This window comes from Stomoxys calcitrans, chromosome 4, assembly GCF_963082655.1.
Source record: "Stomoxys calcitrans chromosome 4, idStoCalc2.1, whole genome shotgun sequence".
Lineage (NCBI taxonomy): Eukaryota > Metazoa > Arthropoda > Insecta > Diptera > Muscidae > Stomoxys > Stomoxys calcitrans.
Genome location: NC_081555.1, coordinates 18,231,021 through 18,256,777, shown reverse-complemented (window position 1 = coordinate 18,256,777; position 25,757 = coordinate 18,231,021). Strand labels below are relative to the sequence as shown.

Genomic DNA, 25,757 nt, shown 5'->3' with positions numbered 1-25,757 from the left:
CCAATACAAAATGTTTTTGAGACACTCGAATGTCCCTTGTTACAAATCCAAATATGCACCGATTTTTACTAAATTTAAAGCTTTCGTCTTTAGGCTACAAAAGTGCAATGTGAAAGATTTAGTGATGATTGGGTACCTGCTAGGAGCTTCACCTTGAATATAAAAAAAAAACACAGGCAGGCAAACAGAAAGTACAGAAAGGATGGATGGACAGACTGACAGAGAATTTCTTAGTATAACCGTACTCTGCAACACAGCCAATGTAGTGGCAAAAGATACAGTTCATGTTTTAACCATAAATGCCTTATAAATTTTTTTCTAGCATCTAAAATCCTCAACTGGAATTTCGCAGTACATTTAACATTGGACGCCGTGTCGGCACGGATTATCGTTAACCGATCACCATAACATTTCGTATTGGGGCTATGCGTTTAAAAAAAAAAAATTTTTGGGACACTATTGTATACTCATCTAATATCAGCTATTGGGTTGCCCAAAAAGTAATTGCGGATTTTTTAAAAGAAAGTAAATGCATTTTTAATAAAACTTCGAATGAACTTTAATCAAATATACTTTTTTTATACTTTTTTTCTAAAGCAAGCTAAAGTAACAGCTGATAACTGACAGAAGAAAGAATGCAATTACGCCGACTATATGAAAAATCCGCAATTACTTTTTGGGCAACCCAATATTATGGCTATAGGTGCTAAAATTTTCCTTCAAACGTTACACATGTTTTGCATAAAATGTTCTTTTAGCAGTTCCAATATGTGTGTGATGTTTCATCAAAATCGATTCAGATTTAGATATAGCGGCTACATATATCTTTCCTCCGATATGAGCTATTATGGCTATAGTTGTTACAATTTTACTTCTATCGTTATAAAATTTTGCACAAAATCTTCTTTTTAAAGTCCCAACATGTTTGCGAAATTTCATCAAAATCGGATCAGATTTAGATATAGCTGTCATATATATCTTTCACCCGATATGCCCTATTTTCCTTCTATCGGTATAAAATTTTGCACAAGAGAGTCTGCGAAATTTCATCAAAATCGGTTCAGATTAAATATAGCTCCCACATATATCTTTTATCTGCTATTATGGCTAAAGTTGCCACAATTTGGAAACAATCTTTAGAAAACTTTGCACCAGATGTCCTTTTTGATGTCCCATTATGTGTGTACAAAATTTCTTCAAAATCGGTTCAGATTTATACATACATAGCTCCCATGTATACATTTCCCCTTTATCTTTCTTTATGTTTTGGCATTACTCTTTTAACCTGTCAAGTCGTTTATAAACTGATTTTTTTTTGCTTTTTCATGTTTCAATTTCCAAGTATTGCAACATGTCGGAATATTTAACGAACCAATCTCTTTGAGGTTTTTTGTTTTCGCTTTTATTAATTTAAATGCTGTCAATGTTATTTGAGATTATAACGCCACAATTGTGGTGCAAAGTTTGACAGTTACATTTGAAATGTTAATAAATTAAATCTGTGTGATATTTGTAAATTTTATCAAGCAGTTCTTTAATTAACGGGGGCGGGATTTTGGAGTTGCCACAGTTTCTAAAGCTGCTCTAAATAATTAATATGACATAAAATTTGAAAAGTTATTTATATGCTAAACATATGCCAAATTTGCAGTTATAACCAGTAAGGAAGGGCACAAGTCTGGCGGTGCCGACTGTATAATATGGGTTGCCCAAAAAGTAATTGCGGATTTTTTAAAAGAAAGTAAATGCATTTTTAATAAAACTTAGAATGGACTTTAATCAAATATACTTTTTTTACACTTTTTTTCTAAAGCAAGCTAAAAGTAACAGCTGATAACTGACAGAAGAAAGAATGCAATTACAGAGTCACAAGCTGTGAAAAAATTTGTCAACGCCGGCTATATGAAAAATCCGCAATTACTTTTTGGGCAACCCAATACTATATCCAATTCTGAAACAACTTTGATGGACTTCGGCGCATGTTTTTGGACGGATTATTTAACAATCCTTATCAAATTTCGAGCAAATATGTTCAAACTGTAATAACTACGATTGAAAAATGACAACATTAATGCAAATTACCCAAAATCTGACGAACATATATATGGCAGCTATTTCTTAATCTGAACCCATTTCGAGCAAACTTCTTAGATATTGTGGTAGTTGTCGAGGAAAGCGTTGTGCAAAGTTTTGGCAAGATTGGTCAATAAATCCGATTGCCGAGACTCTAAGAGTGAAAATCGGGCGACATATATTGGGTTGCCCAAAAACTAATTGCGGATTTTTTATCAGAAAGTAAATGTATTTTTAGTAAAACTTAGAATGAACTTTAATCAAATATACTTTTTTACACTTTTTTTCTAAAGCAAGCTAAAAGTAACAGGTGATAACTGACAGAAGAAAGAATGCAATTACAGAGTCACAAGCTGTGAAAAAATTTGTCAACGCCGACTATATGAAAAATCCGCAATTACTTTTTGGGCAACCCAATATATATAAGAGAGCTATATCTGAAACGATTTTTATGAAATTCACCAGTAATATCAAGAGTCAAAAGAAAATCCTTGCTGCGAAAATTTCGGGAGAATTGGTCTACAAATGGCCATTTTATTGCATTATTACTGCAAATCGGACGAACATATATATGGGAGCTATATCCAAATCTGAACCGATTTTTACCAATTTCAATGAGATTCTTCTCTAGGCCGAAGAATCGGTTAACAAATGAGCACTTTATTGCAATATTTCTCAAAATCGTACGAACATATATATCTAAATCTGAACAGATTTCGTGCAAAATTCTTAGATATTGCGATAGACATCGAGGAAAGCGTTGTGCACAATTTTGGCAAAATTGGTCAATAAATGCGATAGCAATGGCTCTAGGAGTGAAAATCGGGGGATATATATATGAGAGCTATATATAAAACTGAACCGATTTCTATGATATATAAGAGCAATAAGAAAATCCTTCCTGCCAAATTTCGGGAGAATTGGTCTACAAATGTCCATTTTATTGCATTATTACCGCAAATCGGACGAACATAATATGGGAGCTATATCCAAATCTGAACCGATTTTTACCAATTTCAATGGGATTCTTCTCCAGGCCAAAAAATATGTCTGTATAAAATTTGAAGACGATCGGATGAAAATTGCCACGTGTAGTTTGTACATAGACAGACAGTCAGAGGGACATAGTTAAATCGAATCAAATATTTTTGGAGGCGTATTTTTGGTGGCGTCACCACCCCCTGAGATTTGGTGCCAAATTTCATTCGTATTCTTTTGAGTTCCATATTGTTGCTATCGGTTTATTTTTCAATTTGAGTGTTTCTTTATTGGGTACAAAGGGGTGGCCCCCCTGAACCATAATGCCAAACTTTGTTAACAGATTCGTTTTCTGTTCCCAATTAGCTTTCATTTGAGTACAATATTGTATTTTTACTGACGGGGGTCTTACTAACCTATACCAATAATAATAATAATAAGATAAGGCGCCTCAGCAAAGTTTGTTCTAGATTTGATAAGAATTTCTATCAGTTTGGGTATTTTTACTGGCGGGGGCATCTTACTAACCTATACCAATAATAATAAGATAAGGTTAGGCGCCTCAGCAAAATTTGTTATAGATTTGATAAGAATTTCAATCAGTTTCTATCACTAAATATACCCTAAATATAACTGCCACTTACCTGACCTATACCAATAAGATGAACTTAGTAGCCTAGGCACTCTCCAAAGTTCGATATTTACGACAGCAAAATGGGGCTACCAAAAGTGGTCTAGGCGTAAATCCGTGCAAGACAGAAGTAGTTCTTTTCAGCAAGAGATAGAAGTTAGCTACACTGACATCTGTCTCCTAGGGAGGAGAGAATGTTCTATACACCGTAAGCTCAAAATAGCTGGGTGTTTTGCTGGACAGCAAACTGAACTTCAAATCTAATATTTTGGAAAGGGCAAGAAAGGCAACTCTTGCCCTATACAACTGCATGAGAGCAATTGGCAAAAGTTGGGGGTCTAGAGCGCGTGTCATGCATTAGGTATATGCTGCAGTTGTCAGACCTATAATCATATATGGTATTGTGGCCTGGTGGACGGCGCTTCAAATGTCCACCTACTGTTCAAAACTCGACCGTATCCAAAGGGTGGCTGGTTTTATGCATCACAGCCGCACTGAGGATTACACCATCTGATGCACTGAATTTAATGCTACACCTAAAGCCTCTGGACATGGTGGCTAGATAAATTGCTGCGATCACTGCCGTAAGGCTACGGGAGCTTTCTCATTTTCATGCAACGGCTATGGACACTGTGTTATCGTTGATACAATACCCGATAACCTATAAGTGTGGCTTACACATTGCCTAGCCTTTTTTTTTTGATGAAAATTAATATCCTTGGTAATTGAAATTACATAGACTTTTATGTGGATGGTTCAAAACTAGACAAACAGGTGGGCTTTGTGGTGTAATCTAAAGATCTAGAACTGGTCATATCGAAAAGGTTGCCCGACCACTGCGGTGTGTATCAATTGGAAATCTTTGCATTTAAGCAAGTGGTGGAATGACTAAGGTATAATGTCATGACGACGATTGGCATAACATCTTCTCAGACAGCCAGACAGTCATTAAATTCCTGGAGAACATATTTCTGAATACAAAAACCGCTCTCGACTGTCGCAGATCTCTCAACGAGACGGCTGAACATTTAAAAAATTCACCTTTTCTGGGTGCCGGGCCAGAGAGAATTGTAAAGCGGACCAGTTTGCGAGACTAGGAACTATTGTCACTTTAACATTCCAGGGAAACTGGAATCTGTGGGTATGACTCTAGCGACATGTTAGCTAAGTTTTCAGGACCAGGCCCGAAGGACAATGAAAAAAAATTTTTTTGACAAAAATCTTCTAAAAATAAAATTTTGTAAAATTTTTCATAAAAATAAAATTTTGTAAAATTTTTCATAAAAATAAAATTTTGACGAAAAATTTATAAAAATAAAATTTTGACGAAAATTTTCTATAGAAATAAAATTTTGACAAAATTTTCTATAGAAATAAAATTTTGACAAAATTTTCTATAGAAATAAAATTTTGACAAAATTTTCTATAGAAATAAAATTTTGACAAAATTTTCTATAGAAATAAAATTTTGACAAAATTTTCTATAGAAATAAAATTTTGACAAAATTTTCTATAGAAATAAAATTTTGACAAAATTTTCTATAGAAATAAAATTTTGACAAAATTTTCTATAGAAATAAAATTTTGACAAAATTTTCTATAGAAATAAAATTTTGACAAAATTTTCTATAGAAATAAAATTTTGACAAAATTTTCTATAGAAATAAAATTTTGACAAAATTTTCTATAGAAATAAAATTTTGACAAAATTTTCTATAGAAATAAAATTTTGGCAAAATTTTCTATAGAAATAAAATTTTGACAAAATTTTCTATAGAAATAAAATTTTGACAAAATTTTCTATAGAAATAAAATTTTGACAAAATTTTCTATAGAAATAAAATTTTGACAAAATTTTCTATAGAAATAAAATTTTAACAAAATTTTCTATAGAAATAAGATTTTAACAAAATTTTCTATAGAAATAAATTTTTGACAAAATTTTCTTTAGAAATAAAATTTTCTATAGAAATAAGATTTTGACAAAATTTTCTATAGAAATAAGATTTTGACAAAATTTTCTATAGAAATAAAATTTTGACAAAATTTTTTATAGAAATAAAATTTTGACAAAATTTTCTATAGAAATAAAATTTTGACAAAATTTTCTATAGAAATAAAATTTTGACAAAATTTTCTATAGAAATAAAATTTTGACAAAATTTTCTATAGAAATAAAATTTTGACAAAATTTTCTATAGAAATAAAATTTTCTTTAGGAATAAAATATATATATATATATTTTTTTTTATTTTTTTTCCTTCTACTATTCAGAAATGAAAGTTTTAAATTTATACTAGTTTTTTTAATATACATATATCACTTTACAGGCATCTAATGGTTTTAAATACGTCTCTCAAAATATAGAACAACAAAGAAATGCATACATGAGAAGATATTACAAAAGATGACAAACAATGGTTGGTGTTGCATTTCAACATGTTATAGCCAACTTGAGGCAAGTAACCAAATACCACTTTTGTTATAAAGAATTATATGTACAATATATACGAACGTACCACCACTGGCAGCGGTTAACGAAACTTATATAGGTTGTGCATTACAGTGTTCCAAAACTAAAAGTTTATTTATTAATTCATTTATTATTTTTTTAACGTCGTATCCTCCATTTTTGTTTATTTTGATCTTAATAAGCAAAATGAGAAATATTATCGCGTTAGATTAACGATAACCCTTGCCCACACGACATCCAAAGTTCGATGTATTGCTTTCTAGGGAATCCAGTTAAGTATTTTAGATCCTAGCATGAAATTGATAAACGAAGGAAACATTTATGTGAAATTTACTGTAAAAACACAAAGTGTACCCTGTACCACTATTGTGGCTGTGATAAAATGTATGGTTTGATTCACAAATTCCTTCCGATTCGGCTTAGCCATGTCCGTCTGACCGCATATGCTTTCTGTGTCATTTGTCTGTCTGTCGTTTTTTTTTTTTTTTTTTGAATAAAGGTGGAGATCGCATTTGTTATCCAATCATCACTACATTGCCCACATAGCTCAAAGACATGCGCTATGAATTTTGGTAAAAATCGTTATTGATTATGATGTAGCCTACGTATTTATAATTCGCGCCATTTATAGTTATAAGGGCATGGATTTGCTTGAAATTTGTTAGGATATGTTGCATTGCTCATCTGAAAGCCTTTGCTAACTTTTGTCAAAATCGATTTAGATTTTTGAACCTTAAGCGGAACTGAATGTTTTTGGTTAGTAATATTAAACTTGGACATTTTCATGCATTTTGAAAATGTCCAAAAAATTTAAAATTTCAAAAATTTGAAATTTTGCACAGATTATTTGTTTGTCCAAAAGCAGGTTGAGTTAGAAAATGGGATATATCGGACTATATCTTGATATAGCCTCCATATCTCTCTTTAATTTGGCCCAGATCGGTCTAGATTTAAATAAAGCTGCCATATAGACCGATCTCTAGATTTAAGGTCTTGCGCCCAAAAAGGCGCATTAATTGTACGATTTTGCCAAAATTTGGGACACTGAGTTGTGTTAGGCCCTTCGACATCCTTCATCAATTTGACCCAGTATTTTGACGAAAGGTGGTTTACATATATACCCGAGGTGGTGGTTATCCAAAGTTCGGCCCGGCCGAACTTAACACCTTTTCACTTGTTAATATTAAAAATTTGCCCTGTCAACTTTTTTTTCCTTTTTTTCATTACACCTTTTAATTTCTTTGAGTGTTCGTTGGATAAATTTTGTGCAGGCAATCAATGTGATTCTCAACACGTTTATAATTTGCATAACTCCCCCATTAACTTTTGTTTTGTAATTAACCAAAAATAATTAGCAAAAGTTTAAATAGCTTTGCGGCAAATATTTATCAATGGGTATGTATAGTGTGTGTATGAGTGTAACAGTAAAAGTGTAAATACATAAGCATTACATACTTACAGGCGTCAAGAGGAAATTAAAATGTTGATTACGACGCTTTACGTTGTATAAATAATACAATTAACAGCAAGAGAAGAGTAGTATTATACGGCAATGACGACAAATTGTTGTTACGTGTGGAAGAGAGCGGTGATGAGCACAGTAGACAAGTTGAGACAATAACTCATAGATAAATCATTTTTATTCTTGCACTTGAACGAACACAACACATACCACACACACTGAGAGACTCACTCTTATAAAACTTGTAGATCTATAGACATAAGAAAATGTTTGCACACTTTGTTGTTACTCTGATTTGTGGGTGAATACTTGTTTAGTTGATGTTGTTTTTGTTAGTGCTGTTGATGTCTTTGATATTGCTATTAACACCTACAGGGTATTAAACAACACAACGTCGTCTGCCAAAGAACATTTCATTTGAATTCAGCCAATACACCGTCGTACACACACAAAGAAATTTGATATGTATGCAATTTAATCAGAACTTTAACTGTGGTCAGTGTTGCCATAGGCCAAAAATATATTAGAACATACATTTTTGATAGCGAGAAAGAGTCTATCGAAATCACGATAGCGGTCGAACGATAAAGTTAACCGCTTAAAGAGTAATTTTTCAACAATACTTCTTATTAATGTAGGACTTTGGGGATTGCAAATGGGCCATATCGGTTCAGATTTGGATAAAGCTCCCATATAAACTGATCCCAGATTTCGGCATCATGAGCCGCTAGAGAATTCAATTGTCAATGGATTTGGCTAAAATTAGTCACAAGGACTTTTGTTATGACTTTCAACATGCGTACTAAGAGTGATTTGAATCGGTTTATAATCTGATATATTGGGTTGCCCAAAAAGTAATTGCGGATTTTTCATATAGTCGGCGTTGACAAATTTTTTCACAGCTTGTGACTCTGTAATTGCATTCTTTCTTCTGTCAGTTATCAGCTGTTACTTTTAGCTTGCTTTAGAAAAAAGTGTAAAAAAGTATATTTGATTAAAGTTCATTCTAAGTTTTATTAAAAATGCATTTACTTTCTTTTAAAAAATCCGCAATTACTTTTTGGGCAACCTAATAGCTCCCGTATAAAGCTACCAGCCGATTTAACATATTGAGGCCCTAAAAACCACTATTGTCGTCCGATTTGGCTAAAATTTTGAAGGTAGTGTTCTGTTACGACTTGCAATTACCATGCCAAGTACGGTCTAAATCAGTCTATAACCTGATGTAGCTCCCACATTAATCGATCTCCCGATTTGTCAACCTGAGGCCCTGGAAGCGGAAATTTTGATCCAATTTGGCTGAAATTTTGCATATAGTGTTCTGTTATGACTTCCAACATCTGTGGTAAGTATGGTCCAAATTGGTCCATAAGCTGATATAGCTCTCACATAAACCTATTTACCGATTAGCATTATACAGCCCCTGGAAGCTTAAATTTTTACCTGATTAGGCAGAAATTTGGTACGCAAGGTACATATATTCCCTTAAACTATTTTCATTTGTGCAAATTTTAAGCAGAATCCATGGGTTCCCACGATTTGGCCCAAACGAACTTAACACGCTTTTGCTTGGTGTATTTATAGAACATTGTTGCATATGATTACTATTCTATGATTATATCCACAAGCTTTATACATCATACGCCACCTTGGCCACTCAAACACTTGGCAAAGAATTATTTGCAAATCAAATCGCCAAATCTTGGTTATTGTGAACTTTATGGCGTCTCTTTTTCAACAAAGAACCATAACTGTAGACACGTAACGCATTTTTCTCATAATACATGACAAACTCATGGCTTGTCCTCTTAACGTTAAATGTTTCCAGGAACATTCAGGAACAGGGCAAACTTCTCACATATCAATAATTGCTGTCCGATTGGTGTTTAGCTCAGCGATAAGTTACATTCTTTTGTGTTATACCTTTTGGGGGAGTTTTTACATGGCTGCCTCAATATTTTTATACTCACCACCAAAGGATGGGGGTAGACTAACCTAGTCATTCCATTTGTAACCCCTCGAAATAATAAGACCCTCTTAAGTGTATAAAGTGGACGACTTCTTGAGCCCATAGTAGATTTCTCTTAGGACCTCCATACCATATATGGTTCGAATTTGTCCACAACCTGATATAGCTCCCATATAAACCAATTTGCCGCTTACGAAATTCTTATCCAACTTGGTGGGGGGGCTTAAAACAACTCACGTTTTCAAATTTCTTCGTAATCGGGTAATAAATGCGGCTTTTATAGGCTTAAGATCCTAAATCGGAAGATCGGGCTATATGGCAGCTATATCTAAACATGGTCCGATCTTGACCAGGTAGGGGACGAAAAAAATGTGAATGAAGATAAATTCCGAATTTAACTAGTGGAGACACAAACCACTAGCTTAAAAGGCCTCTGTTACTGGCATTAGCAGAATAGATAGAAAGACGATTATTAGGAAAGTGAGGGCATATGTATAAGAAACTAAGCTTCATAAGCTGTCATTCGAGGCCAGTCTCATCGTCTTACTATTTTCGAATTTCGCACAGTGGTTTACGCGAATTGATATTTTAGGTTTTTTGGGTGATTTTTTCAAGTTTGTGCAAAAATTCAATAGAAAGTCTATTATTTGGAAAATGACATATGAATAATAAACTAGGCTTCCTAAGCTGTCGTTTGTGGCAGGTCTCATCGCCTTACTATTTTCCATTTCGCACAGTGGTTCACGCAAAATTGATTTTTTGAGTTTTTTGGGTAATTTTTTCAAGTTTTTGCCAAAAAATCGATAGATAGGCTATTAATTGGAAAATGAGGGCACATGAATAATAAACTAGGCTTCCTAAGCTGTCGTTTGTGGCCGGTCTCATCGCCTTACTATTTTCCATTTCGCACAGTGGTTCACGCAAAATTGATTTTTTGAGTTTTTTGGGTAATTTTTTTTTAAGTTTTTGCCATAAATTCGCTAGATAGGCTATTATTTGGAAAATGAGGACACATGAATAATAAACTAGGTTTTCTAAGCTGTCGTTTGAGGCCGGTCTCATCACCTTACTTTTTATATTTTCGCACAGAGGTTCACGCAAAATTGATTTTTTGAGTTTTTTGGGTAATTTTTCAAGTTTTTGCCAAAAATTCGATAGTTTGACGATTATTCGAAAACAAGGGCATATGTATAAGAAACTAAACTTTTATTGCCAAAAATTCGATAGTAAGACGATTATTTGGAAAATAGGTTTTTTAAGCTGTCGTTTAAGGCCGTTCTCATCGCCTTACTATTTCCCATTCCCGCACAGTGGTCTAATCAGTTTTACCATCTTCTTTATCTTGTTAGTACACAGCACGGATATTCATTTACTATTTTCTTGATCCCATTTTTGCCATTTGGTCTTTTTTGAAATTAACTTTTCATGAAGAAATAATTTTTTTTAGTAATTAATTAATTGCTTGCAAAATTGCTTAACAGTGTTCTGCTAATGCCAGTAACAGAGGGCTGTTTAGTCAATGGTTTGTGTCTCCACTAGATAAATTCGGAATTTATCTTTACTCACATAGGAAAAAGGGGGCTTTAAACAACCTTAAGACCCTAAATCGGCAGATCGGTCATATGGTTCAATCTAGACTGTATTCGGGTAGCTTTATGCAGCTCACTGTTTCAAATTTCAAAGAAATCGGGTCATAAATGCCCCCTTTATGGGCTTTAGACCCTGAATTGGCAGATCATTCTTTTTATACCGTACACCACTGCCGTATTACAGGGTATTATAGTGCATTTGTTTGTAACACTCAGAAAGAAGAGAGATAGACCTATTGATAAGTGTACCCATCGACTCAGAATAGCTTTCAAAATCGATTTAGCTATGTCCGTCTGTCTGTCTGCCCGTCCATCTATCGGTTCAGATTTGGATATAGCTCCCATATATATCTTAGTCCGATTTGCAGTAATATTGCAACAAAATGGTCATTTTTAAACCGATTCTCTCGAAATTTGACAGAAAGAATTTCCTTATGTCTCCCAATATTACTGGTGAGTTTCGTAGAAATCGGATCAGATTTAGATATAGCTGTCATATATGTATATCGCCCGATTTTCACTTCTAGAGCCACTGCAAGCCCATTTATTGACCAATCTTGCAAAAACTTTGTAAAACGCTTTTCTCGACAACAACCATAATATCTGAGAAGTTTGGTCGAAGTCGGTTCAGATTTAGATAAAGCTCCCATATATACGTTCGTCCGATTGGAAATATGTTGCAATAAAGTGCTCATTTTTCATCATCAAATTTGGCAAGAATGATTTTCTCTTGACTTTCCACATTACTGGTGAATTGCATGCAAATCGGTTCAGATTTAGATATAGCTTTCATGTATATACATCGCCCGATTTTAACTTCTAGAGTCACAGCAAACGCATTTATTAACCAATCTCGCCAAAATCTTATACATCGCTTTCTCCGATGACTACCACTGTATCTATCGAGTTTGCTCGATATCGGTTCAGGTTTAAATTTAGCTCCCATATATATGTCCATCCGATTTTGAGGAATGTTGCAATAAAGTGCTCATTTGTTAACCGATTCTTTCGTAATTTGGCAGGAGGGATGTTCTTATAACTTTTGACATTACTGGTGAATTTCATAGAAATCGGCCCAGATTTAGATATAGCTGTCATAAATGTATATCGCCCGATTTTCCCCTCAAAAGCCACCGCAAGCGCTTTTATTGACCAATCTTGCCAAAATTGCAATTGCACAACGCTTGACGATATATCGATGACTAAATGAATACATCCCCCATCCTATGATGGTGGGTATAAAAATCATGGGATTTCTTCTTTTGACCTCCCATTATCCTTTGTATATTTCTTCAAACTGTGCAAAGAATTTGACACATTTCATGTAAGATTCATCCCAGCCGAACCTAACATGTTTTTAACTGTTTACTTCATATTTAATTTTTCATTGTTTAACTGTTTTTTCATCCATGCACAGCCAACATATGTTTCTCAAATAATACCAAAACGGCAATGTTGGCTCTGTCTGTTGTTCTCAGCATTTGCAAACTTACAAATGAAAAAACACCTGCCCACACACATAGGCACACGAACGAGCGTAAACAAGCCATAAGTCCTCTTATTCTTATACTTCCTCTTACACAACTTAACGGTGCGAAGATTCTAATTATAAACACTTAGGCTCACTTAATTAATTTGCGTTCTTGTTTTACTATTCGATGTGTGTGGTTAACCGTGGAGAGACTTGTACAAGCGGAAACAAACAAGTACAAATGCAATACATGTAAGCGTAAATAAAAACCATCTAACATGTGGGTAGGCAAACAAACAACATTGGAGTAAGTGAATAGAAAAAAAAACAGCGGCCCATGGCACAGAGTGTGAGAGTAGTCTCTGTACTATTCACAGTAGTTGAGAAGAGTGAGTGAAGGCTTTCAATGAAAAGAAAAGGATATACATATGTATGTGTGCTGGTTTGGCTAGTAAGTTATTACAGAAGGCTTTATACATTTCTACTACAGAAAGTGGGAGAGGAAGGGCAGGTAAAATCACCTTAACGAGGTTTGTGTGTATAATTCCCTTATTTGTGATTTACTGTAAACCGGAATTATAATAGCAAATACAATTATATAAAGTAAAAAATAGGCTGCTATGTTTTATTCTTCACAGGAACTTGATGAAATTATTCTTACTTTTTATTAGATTTTAGTTAATTCACTTTTTGCTTTAAAATCACAGGCAAATTCACAATTTTTCAATTTTTTTTCTCAAAGGTATATTTTCTTAATTTTGTTTCCTTTTTGCTCTTTGGGTTTTAATCCGTTTATGCGTAATTAACACTGACTGCTGCTTGCAATTATTCTCTCAAATGTTGCTTGTCATAAAATACTGCTAAAAATTGTTGCTCTTGGTATCATAAAATAGCCCTTGTAGCACTTTAGCAAGTTGGCTTGATTGTTTGATTTTCTTTCCTTTTTTCTATTCTTTTGATTAATGGCTAAGAGTAAGGGACCATGATTGTGACACAGGAAAAATTTGCTTTTTGGCTTTTCTTTTTAGAGATTCCGTTGTTCGTTGCGGTTCGTTTAGATTTTTATTAAGGTTACACCTAGACGAGTGTTGAGTTTCGCTGTTCCAATGATACTGATGCTGTGTTGTGGCCCAAACATCTAAATGACATTGTTCTTTTTTGGAATTGAGAGCAAAATTGGGGGCATTGTTGGGAGATGCTTAAGCAGGGTTGCCATATATAATGAATAGAAAAAGAACAAAAAGCATATTTGGGCAAAGTTTTTTTTTATCATTAGAAGAAGCACAACATACTTTAAAAGCGGTTGCTCGTGTTCTCTGAAGAGAAAAATTTGCCAATTAAGCTATTCGTTGCCTCCCAAAAGGATCAAATTTAGAACAAAAACTTAAGTTATGACTTCCAAAATCCATGCCAAGTATGATCCGAATCGGTCTATAAACAGATATAGCCCCCATATAAACCAATCCTACGGTTGACTTCCTTGGAATTTTGACTTGTGTTAAGACTTCATATATCCATGTCAAGTATGAATCAGTCAATACACAGATATAGCCCCCATATAAACCGATCTCGGATTTAACTTCTTCAGCCCTTAGAAGCCAAAATTTTGTCCAGATTCGGCTGAAATTTGGAACAATGACTTGAGTTACGACTTCCAATATGCATGCCAAGTATGACCCGAATCGGTTTATAAACAGTCTATGATTTACAACATCAGTGCCAAGTTTTATCCGAATATGTGTCCTAAGTATCGATATTCCGATGATTGACTTCTTGAGGCCAAAATAATTCAAATACAAACTCAGCTAATAAGGGTACATTTTTAGCGGAACCCATGGTGGTGAATACTCAAGATTCGGCCCGGACGAACTTGGCACGCTTTTACTTGTTTCATCTTAAGTGAAGTTTATATCGGCAATTTACGCTGAATAATTAAGCCCCCTATAGGCTTAAAAAGTCAAATCGGGCAATCGGTTCGTTCAAAATGTCAGTAAAATTGGGATGGTAATTAAGTCTCCTAGAGAATTAATAAATCATATCTGAAAAAAGGTTTAATTGACAGCTATATCAGGTTTTGAACCGATTTGGACCATTGTTGGCACAATTATTGGAAGTCCAAGCAACACACCTAATTCAAAATTTCAGCCGTATTAAATAAGAATTGCGCCCCTATAGGCTCAAGAAGTCAAGATCCGAGATCGGTTTAGATGATAGCTATATCATGTTTTGAACCAATTTGGACTATTCTTGGCGCAGTTATTGAAAATCGAAGCAAAACAACTGATGCGAAATTTTAGACCATAATACGGTCCTGCAGGCAGAGATCCGGGCGATCACGGAATGCATGAGGTGGTATGGTGTTTACGGGAGGACATACAGTGTGAACATCTTTACGGACAGTAAACTGGCCATCAGGGCAATAACAACCAGGACGGTAAGGTCACGAACAGATTTGGAGTTACTTTAACATCACAATCTGACAAATTTACTACTATGTAGGAAATGTTGCACTGTTACTATAAAAATAGTAATTGCAAATTTTGCCCATGAACATTCCACTAAGGAACAGGGACAAATTTCTCAATGATAAGGGGCCTCCTTTTTATAGCCGAGTCCGACCGGCGTGCCGCAGTGGGACACCTCTTTGGAGAGAAGTTTTACATGGCATAGTACCTCACAAATGTTGCCAGCATTAGGAGGGGGAAACCACGGTTTGAAAATTTTTTCTGATGGTCTCGCCAGGATTCGAACTCAGGCGTTCAGCGTCATAGGCGGACATGCTAACCTCTACGCTACGGTGGCCGCCACTATAAAAATAGTACTTCCCCAATAAAACAGATTTGTTTGTTGCAAAAATATTGCAAACGTTATTTTTTTCGCGTTTAGTAAAAAAGCGTTTTTTGACCGACTCAGAGCAATAGCCAAGACACAATGAGACCATTTCAAGCGATAGTGAATGGATTCTGAAATTTAGACTACGAGTACTTTCACACATTTTTGTCATTTGCTTAAATAAAAAAATATTTTCACAAAAAAATGGGGTCGTTGAATTTGTAACATTTCGTACTACCCTGTATTATATGTCAGAGACCACCATGGCACAGAGGTAAGCATGTCCGTATATGGCACTAAACGCCTGCGTTCGATTACTGACGAGAACATTAGAACAAATTTTCAAAGGTGCTTATAACCCCTTTAACCCATTCCCGAATTTAACTTTTTAAGCTTCTGAAGGTTGCAGTGTTTTGTTTAAATGATTTGACATTTGGTCTGAATCGGTCGATAACTTGATATGCATATCTCCAATAAAACCGATCTCCCGATTAGACTTCTTGAGAATCTGAAGGGCTCAATTTTTAAGCGATTTTTCTGACATTTCACAAGAAGTTTTCTGCCATGACCTCCAAAATATTTGACATTTTAATTTTTATCGCATCGCATACGAACCTTATATATTTTTATAGAATATTTTATAGTTGTTGCATTACAATCATATCAATGCCATCTTTACGTTCAAAACTATCCCAAATCGAATTTTCCAAATGTCCAGTCTTTACTTATTATATGTCTTTGCCTTTCATTGTAACAAGTATTTTGGCAACCCTGCCTCTGTCCGTAGTCAAACCTCTTTCTCTTTCTCTTACTCTGTATCTTTTTGAGAGTCCTTGCCAAATGCTGAGAGGAGGCTTTGCATGCGCTGAAATTCCCTATCGAACAATAAAAAACTGCAACGATGGTTGGCTAAAAACTCTTTCCACCATACCGTATTATTCAAACGCCATTGAACTTACCGTTATGTTGATGATTTCAAGATGTACGTACATATTGACTTTATCTCTCACTCTCTAGTAGTAAAAAATGCAACAATTCCAGGTTGTAGTTGTGTTTGTCAGGGGCATTTATGGATACAATTTCAAAATATAGGTCATAGTTTTTCCTGCATATATACCAAAACCCAGTTCAAATTCCAATATGATATTTAAATAAGTAATTGAGAATTTAGAAAATTTAAGGAAAATAAAAAAAATACAAAAATTGCATACAAACATTACAATAAGCAACAGCGGGAAGATCTCTTACGTATATTTATCTCCCGAAAAGGAGAGAGGCAAGCTACATGGCCATGAGAATGAATATCAATAGAACGGAATCAGAAGTAGAATCAGACACACAGGTGGATTGTTCAAAGAAAACACAACGTTAGTAGAAGTTTCCGGCTGGGTTAATGCCTTCATCAGCGTTATAGTAGCTGCGTTTTATTTTAGTACTATATGAAGTGCAGTGCAATGAAATTTTTATGAAAATGACATTTATTCAAGACAACGAACTTCTGGATAAATTACCAGTGCAGGCTTGTGTAGAACAACTGTTGTCAGGACTGTCATCATATGTTTTTCACAAATATGTGTGGCAACTTGCAGAAATACTTCTATTGTGAATGGTAAAATGAAATTAAAACCAATTATTTATACAATTGGGTGCACAAGTCATAATAAACTTTATTTGACTGCTTGCCCACACAGGTTTTGTAAATTTTAGTTATAAATTTTACAAATATTTGCAATTTTTTTCCTCGTATTGTTTTGACAGATTGGCAAATGGCGTTACCACTTCATAACAAACTAACACCGGAAACTTTTTTCGTGTTATATTTTTGCCCTTATCGGCTTATCTGTACAGTACTCAAATAAAACACAGCAAGTATGATTCAGCCTCCAGTCTGCTGGCCACAAATCATAACTTATTCATTTGCGATATATGTACCTTAGAACTTTCTCTTGTAACAACACCATGAGTTGGTAAAGCCTTTTACCAAACTGTTAAAACAATACGAGGAAAAAAGTGAAAATATTTGTAAAATTTATAAATAAAATTTGCAAATCATGCGTGGGCATAGAAGTCAAATAAAATTTATTAAGATTTGAGAGCGCAATTTTATAAATAGTTGGTTTTAATTTTACTTTGCCATTCACAATAGAGGGTATATGCGGGTGGAACACCAATTTGTGAAAAACAGAACTTCGTTGTCCTGGATAGAAGTCATTTTCATACAAATTTCATTTCACTGCATTTTATAGTACTAAAACAAAACAAAGTTACTATCACACCTTTTCTTAGAGAAGTTTGCCATGGCTGAAGGCCTCCCAAATGTCGCCACCATTGATGCCGCGACAACTTCTGCTGCAATTTTTATCGTAAAGATAATATGTGCTTATTATTGTAAAATTCCCATTTCAAATGTCATAATTAAATTCTAACTGTAACCCCAAGCATCAAAATTCCATAAGCAAAGAGATAAACATAGCCTAGCAGAGCCACATCAATGCACTTTTGCACACTACGAGTACCTTGAAAGACAACCTTCTTTTCTGATATTTAAAATTGAGGAAACAATTTAGTATTTTTCTCTTGTAACAAAAAAACTGTAACAAAAGGAGACCATTTACACTGGCCGGAAAATGCATAGCTGAAAACAGATACTCAAAAAGAAAGTGTTCTTGGCATAATAACCAATCCAAATGTCTATAAGATACATTCGAGATTTGGTATACAATAAATATCCATGGTACTAGTATATCACAAAAAAAAATGTTACACTTAAAAAAAAGTAAAAAAAAAAAATACTCAAAAAGAGTGTTCTTGGCATAATAACCAAACTAAATGTCTGCAAGATACATTCGAGATTTGGTATACAATAAATATCCATGCTACTAGTATATCAACAAAAAAAGTAACACTTAAAAAAAGTTAAAAAAACACCTTAAAATCAGCGAGCTGGTATGGTGCAATCCTCCATCTTGCCATCAAGCTGATCGACGTTTTGCAATACGCAATACGTATTGACACGTATTGGGAGTCGTAGGATACGTAGAAGTCATATTTCCCAACTTCTGATAAATCTCATAAGAATTGCGCCCTCTAGCGACTAAAAAAGTAAAATCGAGATATCAATTTATATGAGATATATATAAGGTTATGGTCCGATTCAGATTGAACTTAGTTCTAGGGGTCAAATGACAAGACGTCTTGTAAAATTTCTGGCAAATCAGATAAACATTGCGGCCTCTAGAGACTCGAAAAATATGATCGATAAGTCGGTTAATATGAGCTTTATATCAGGTTATTGACAGCATTTTGGTTAGATGCTGGAGGTTATAGATCAAGTCATCGTGCGAAATTCAAGTCGAGGCATGAAATCGATTTATATGGGTTTGGTCTGCCATCAGACTCACTTAGGCCGGATTTCTCATTCTGCGGTTACAATTTATCGTTTCGATTTTCTTCTGGTTAAAGGAATTTGGATTTGGTATATAAATATCCATAGTAAATGCAAATTTTGCCCATGAACATTATTCCACTAAGGAACAGGGGCAAACTTCTCACGTATCAATGAGTGCAGTCCGATTGAAGTTTAAGCTCAATGATAAGGGGCCTCCTTTTATAGCCGAGTCCGAAAGGCGTGCCGCGGTGCCACACCTCTTTGAAGAGAAGTTTTTACATGGCATAGTACCTCCCAAATATTGCCAGCATTAGGAGAAGGGAAACCATCGCTGACAGTTTTTTTGCTGATGGCCTCGCCAGGATTCGAACAAGATGTATTCATTTACTGGTAGTGGCAGTTGCCCAACAACAAAATATTGAGTGCACTATCTGCCAAAATCAGTGATTAGTGCAACTCTGATTTTGAGTATGTTACTAGTTTTCGCCATTTTTCGTTGTTTGTGTGTTATGGGTCTTAACCACAGTAAATCTCTCCCTGGAGTCAGAGATTTAACGTGGTTCTGGAGGGCTCTACATGGGAGTCGTGACCTCACTTCCGGGGAGGTCCACTCAATTTTTTTTCTAGATTTGATGTCGTTTCGTGTGGTGTATTAGGATGTCCCGCAACAGCTCGAGAAAAATGCTTTCCGATTCAACTTTAAGCTCAACGTACCGCAATGGGACATCTCCCTGGGAATAAGGTTTTACATAGCATATTACCTCACAAATGTCTCCAGCATTAAGAAGGAATAATCACTGACAAAAATTTTTTCTGAAGTTCTCTACAGAATTTAAACCAGCGCATCCATACTGGCATATATTTTAGTTCTTACTTTGCTCTCTAAAATGGCTTAAATAGAAAAGTCCTTCTGACTGGCATCTTGCAAATTGGACAGCCACTGTGTAAGCGATATGAAGTTCGTCCACCCACTTCATAGCCATTCTTGGTTTACACGTGCATTGTGTAACTTTGGCGAGTCTTGTTGGTACGTCCATAGTCTACGGCCGTAATGTTTGCACGTCCACAACTACAAAGCAGCTTTCAAAATGTTTTTCCTGATAATATGCCGCATTTACTTTGACGGCAGGTTCGATAAAAACGATTGGCGAAAGGCCATTGGCGGTCACAGCTGTCAATACCATTACTTGAGTTAGAAAATTACTGCGGGTAGCCGTTTGTAGGCTCAAATTATCGTACGTGCGCTCGTCAGAGAATACTTTTTTTGATACTCTTTTTTTGACCAACTTAGAGCAATAGTTAAGAGAAGAGGCGGTCATATGGAGCATAAGTGAATGGATTTTGAAATGACTTCCACACATTTTTGTCATTTGAATCAAAGAATATCTGCACACAAAAGAATTGGTCGTTTAATTTGGTATCGCTAAAGCTACCCTGTACCCCGTTTGGAGTCATTTTTATTTGGGGTTTAGAGAATGGCATTGACAACAGAGAACTGCATAAGACCCAACATTTGGCACTCATTAGACACTTATAATAAACATTCAATTGACACTTAATGTGTTTGTTTCTCATGCCACCACAAATATTAGTTAAAAATTAACTTAAAAATTAAGTTATAACTTATACTATTTTAAGTTGTAGCTTAAAAATTAAGCGATAATTTAATTTTTAAGTGGCATGCGAAACAAAACATAAGTGTCCATTGAGTGCCAAATAGAAGGTCTTATGCAGTTCTCTGATCGACAACCGTCAGTTCAACTTTGCAATAGAAATCTATCCAGCAATGAGAGAGTTTAAAACCCTGGATTTAAGGCTCTCGTCAGCTGATTTTATAAAGGAAAAATAGATGATCGAGTCATTAAATCCGGATTTAAAGAGTAGTGCAAACGGTTCTCAAAAAAGTTTACATTGCAAATTAAATTATCTCGCTTTAACTGAATCCAAAAATACACAGCGTTTGAGTTAAAGTAACATTGGTAATTTTAGCGATTATTAAACCATGAAATCGGATACATTTGTTTTTTTTTTTTTTGTAAAAAGGGCGGAAATACCAAAAATACGGGTTTAATTAGCAGTGTAACGTGCTTTTTGATTGATTAAATATAAGTATACATATATTACTTGAATAGATAAACAACGATTCCCATTTTTTCGCCATTTTCATTTGCTTCCATTGCAAAGTTGTGCTTGATGATCATCGATATCATGCGATACAGATTATAGTAATCGATTAATCTTTATTTGCACTTAATAGTACTTAAATAAACTAAAACTATTGTAAATTGTGATTTTTGATTTGAGTACTCACCATTATTATTTGAAGAATGTGTAATCAGGTTTTCGATAACATGCATTTAAATTGAATATTGAGAAATTGGCCCTTTAGATGGGGTTGTTGAGACCATTATGTTGGGTCTTTTTTAACAAAAATATGCATAACAGCTGTTAAAGGAAGAAAAAAATACGTATAAACTAGTTGTATAATTATGAAATTGAAAAAATAAATATGTATTAAACAAATATAATAAGAAAAATTAAGTGAAAACGCCATTCACCGGGAATTGATAACGCATCATGAAGCGTTATCACATCCTGGTGAATGCATGAATGTTTTGGAATTTATTAAAATATAATAGATTGTGCAATTGGCCCGCCTCAACATCGTCCGAAAACAATGCCAACAAGTCCATATTTCGCCTGGATTTGACTAAAGTATTGATACTGAAATCGGTCACAACCATATATAACCCTCGATTAGCTGTGTGCTGCTCGAAGCTTTAATTTTAGCCTGGTTTGGCAGAAATTTGTAGAAAAATTATGCACTTTGAAACGCATTAGAATGGTTTTCTGAGGCAAGAAACTTAGATTGTTGTTGGATGCCAATAAAAAATCGTCGTATGGTTTAACTAATGAAATCCTTAACAAAAGGCAATGTTTAGAAAGGTGGCTGTTGGTATATCAGGAGGAGTTGACAGTGCCGTCAGTGCTTTTCTGCTGAAAGAGCATGGTAAGCATAGGAGTACAAGTCCAGGATAAGCAATAACTGCAGAATGCGTGGAACAAATAACAGTTTAAAGATCAATTAGCGAAAAATTAAGTAAAGTATGTTTTTGTATGATCTTGCTTTAAGGATAAGCTAGATCCATGGGCTTGAATATAAAGTGTTAAAGTTAGTGTTGTGGAAGCCTCTTTTGAACATGTGAAAGGCTTCAAAAACTCGTGTTTTCATATCGAGTATCATATATAAGCAAAAGCCGGTGCCGGCCGGCCTCTTACTGAGACTCTCCCCTCGATACCGCTAATTGTCTAAATGCAGTTGCAACTATTCCGTATACGGAGTGTGTTTTGTGAAAGCTGAAAGTATATCATTTTTCGCAACGATGCGGCCGAAACCCTGTACAGATGTTGGAAGTCATAACAGAACTTAACATGTAAGTTTTCAGCCAAATCGAGTAAGAATTGCGGCGGAAGTAGACAAATTAGAAGATGGTTATATATTTACTATTATGAGAAAAATTTAGGTAATGCCTGTCCGACATCAAGAACAGTTCATTTAACTTATTGCTCTTGCTCCCGTTAAAATGTTTCATTCTGTCTTGATCGTTCTTGGTTAATAGTTAATAGAATAGGTATTTCCAAAAAAAATAGGAGAAAAGTCTATGTCAAGAACAGGTCATTTAACAAAATGCGCCTTTTAAAAGATTTTTCTTTTTCTGTTTCCAGGTTATGAGGTACTTGGAGTCTTTATGAGAAATTGGGATGAGTTCGATGAATTAGGACGATGTTCAGGCGAAAAAGATTTATTAGACGCAGAATATGCATGTAACAAACTGGGAATTGAACTAAAGCAAGTCAATTATGTAAAACAATATTGGAACTCAGTGTTCACGTAAGTTTAGATTATAACAAAATTTGAACTAAAAAAAGTGTATGGTCTAATTAAAATTTATAATTATTTCTTTATCATTTCTTCTAAATAAATTCTTTGATTTTGTTCTTCTTATTTCAGGAGTTTTTTGGAGGACTATGAAATTGGCCTGACCCCAAATCCGGATATTTTGTGTAATAAACATATTAAATTTGATTTGTTTTATAATTATGCACTTTATAACCTGCAGAATAATGCTATTGCTACCGGTCACTATGCAAAAACAAACTTTGGGCCATTTTTGGAAAAGTATCAGCAGAATGAAGGTTTGTTGCTCCAATGAAATGATATGATGGTGGTTATGTTTTCATAATATTCTAATTTCTTGCAGATATACGTTTACTTATACCAAAGGACACATTTAAGGATCAAACCTTTTTTCTCTCAGGCATAAAACGGCATACCTTAAGGAGAACAATGTTTCCTTTAGCCAATTTTTTGAAAGCTGAGGTTAAAGAACTCGCCATAAAGTGTGGTTTAGAGCGATTGACACAGAAAAAAGAGAGTACTGGCTTATGTTTTGTGGGTAAAAGAGATTTCAAGGAATTCATAAAAGAGGTAAGACAAACAAGTAGGAGAAAGAAAAACTAACTATTAATATAAACCTTTTGTAGTATATAAAATCCAAACCAGGCGATTTTGTTGATATTGATACTAATCTAGTGGTGGGTCATCACGAAGGCATTCACCAATGGACCATAGGGCAACGCTGCCGCCTTCACTCCTTTCTCAAACCTTATTATGTAGCACAAAAAGATGTTACAAACAACACCATTTATGTAGCTGCTGGTCATGAAAATCCTGCCTTATATTCCAACCAAATTATTGCCTCAAATGCCAATTGGTTTTCTTCAAATGCATTTGAACAAACAATCAATGGTGTGCTGAAGTGTCGTTTTCGTTTTCAGCATACAAAACCTTTGGTGAACTGTAGTATTTATCGAAGACAATCTGCAAAGAGCGCTCAAGACTTAATTATAGAACTTGACAAGCCCTTGCGAGCCATAACCCCAGGACAATATGCGGTGTTTTATAGTGATACTGATTGTATAGGTTCTGCGAGAATATTAAGTGCCAGAAATTTTAAAGCTAAACCTCAAACAAGAGAAATTATGGAAAATTAATGAATAAAATCAAAGCGGTAACCGAAAAGTATTGGGAGACAATATTTTGAATTTTAGTAGGTGTAAAATAAAGTTCCTCAGACTAGTATATGTTCATCGGTACAAAAAGCAGTTTAATCATTAAGACTTTATAAAGCGTTACGGAAATTAACATTAATATTATGCAGAACTTTGAGTACCTAAACTTTTGTGGAACAGGTGAGTTTATAATGGCAGTTGAAGTCTGGAACTAAAACGATTCTTGTCCATTGTGAAACCAAACGATAGACCAAAGCCTTGGGTGGCAATCGAACCCACAAACCCCTTACGGTTTATCATGTCTTGCTACCAACTCCGCTACAAGGGCCCTTAAATACCTACATATCGATGGCTTAATAAAAAAAGGGCCTAACTCGATTTTTTATTACTTTACAAAAAGAGGAAAAAAATAAAAACATTTACATAGGTCTTTTGTTATAACTCTGTTTTTTGCTATTGAGATTTTAAGGCAAGGTGCACATGGCATTTGTCTTGCAGAATAACACAAAAACGCTTGTTTCTTTACAGGAGAAGGAAAAACTTGACATCATGTCTTTTTTCTTGAAATCGTTAAAAATCCCTGTTTTGCAATTGTATTCACCTTATATTGTGAGGGCAGTTGCAACTAACATTTTCCAGAATAGAAAAAAAAAACATTTTGGGAAAAATTGTTTTTGGCCCTTTTTATATTAAGCAGTGTTTTGTTCATTGAGGCGGCAGACCTTGCCGATGAAGGACTCCATCGGGACAATCCGGTACTTACAACCGGTTGCCATGTTTTTTTGTTGTAGCAGTGTGTTTTGTTTCATCCAATCTTCTACTGGGTTCTGTTAAAAGTGTCCAGATTTACCAAATCTGCGACTAAGTTTGGGTGCGTCCACAGGGATCTGCTTTCAGGATGAGCAAGATTGGCTGGACAGCTAAACTAGTGGCGTATGGTCCCTAGTTACAAATTAACATCCAACACATTGGCATCAATCCTAGCTCGGCTGAAGTCAGATTACTGGTAAAATCATAAAATCCAGCGTGTTGGGTGTTAATTTGTAACTAGGGAAAAATAAAATGAACCCAGAAAGACGAATATGAACCCCGTTTTTGGGACTCGGGCCTTGGGGACATTTTTTCAACTTTGGAAGGCAAATAGAGTTTTATTTAAAATAACAATAACAATTGGACATTTGCATATTCGTAATCTACTAATCAATACCTTTCATTTGGACTACTTCCCCCAAAGGGGGTTTTTTGTCGAAACTAGGGTGGCCCCACCAAAAACGGGCTTCATCTTCGGGTTCCTGGGGTCAAGATTTGGGGGTATGCCAAAAATTAGATTTTTTGCAAACTACCCCATAAAATACATTTCAGCCGTCAAATGTTTATCCAAAATGAAACAGATGAAGCAAAAACACAATCCCGTGTCAGACGGTTGTACGTACCGGATTGGCCCGATGGAGTCTTTCATCGGCAAGGGCTGGCGCCTCAGTGTACAACATACTGCTACAACAACAACCTGTTTTCGAAAAGTCGAAAATGGCAACCATATTTTTATACAATACATCACTGTTATAATGAAATGTCATATTATCTTTTAGCCTTTATGCTATTCTTCTTATAAGATCTTTTTGACATACAAGGTGGCTGATGAAAGCCGCTACCAAAAAAAAATGTAATAACTTTTTTTCTATTTAATAATAATAATTTAATAATTAATTTAATTAATTAATTAATTAATTTAATTAATAATAATTTAATAATTAATTTAATAATTTAATTTAACATGAATAAAAGAAAAATGTATTCCATACACCGAAAAAAAAATGT

General features: G+C 34.6%; 2 protein-coding genes across 3 annotated transcripts in view; one reads left to right on the top strand and one right to left on the bottom strand.

The window, feature by feature from the left end:
* Positions 1 to 13,766, bottom strand: part of LOC106087900 (reticulocalbin-2) — a 125,618-nt gene extending 111,852 nt beyond the window's left edge. Inside the window, exons 1-2 of the mRNA XM_013253104.2 lie at positions 13,308 to 13,766; positions 7,615 to 8,015 (exon numbers count right to left, since the gene is read on the bottom strand). The gene's annotated coding sequence lies outside the window, so the exon portion shown is untranslated. The remainder of the gene's footprint in view (positions 1 to 7,614; positions 8,016 to 13,307) is intronic.
* Positions 13,767 to 21,492: 7,726 nt separating this feature from the next.
* LOC106087901 (mitochondrial tRNA-specific 2-thiouridylase 1) lies at positions 21,493 to 23,952 on the top strand. Of its 2 annotated transcripts, none has more exons than XM_013253107.2 (5): positions 21,493 to 21,876; positions 22,593 to 22,758; positions 22,879 to 23,063; positions 23,129 to 23,355; positions 23,412 to 23,952. In XM_013253107.2, the coding sequence occupies exons 1-5, from the start codon at positions 21,801 to 21,803 to the stop codon at positions 23,919 to 23,921; spliced, it is 1,164 nt and encodes a 387-aa protein (XP_013108561.1). In that variant the 5' UTR covers positions 21,493 to 21,800; the 3' UTR covers positions 23,922 to 23,952. The 2 variants fall into 2 exon arrangements, with proteins under 2 accessions (XP_013108561.1, XP_013108562.1); XM_013253108.2 differs by lacking the exon at positions 21,493 to 21,876 and adding an exon at positions 21,886 to 22,300.
* The last annotated feature ends 1,805 nt before the right edge of the window (positions 23,953 to 25,757 follow it).

Excerpts from the sequence above, each read along its gene's own strand:
- LOC106087901 (XM_013253107.2), top strand. The coding sequence starts at position 21,801 with ATGTTTAGAAAGGTGGCTGTTGGTATATCAGGAGGAGTTGACAGTGCC. Across the intron at positions 21,877-22,592 it reads TTTTCTGCTGAAAGAGCATG|GTTATGAGGTACTTGGAGTC; the intron begins GTAAGCATAGGA and ends TTCTGTTTCCAG. Across the intron at positions 23,064-23,128 it reads AAAGTATCAGCAGAATGAAG|ATATACGTTTACTTATACCA; the intron begins GTTTGTTGCTCC and ends AATTTCTTGCAG.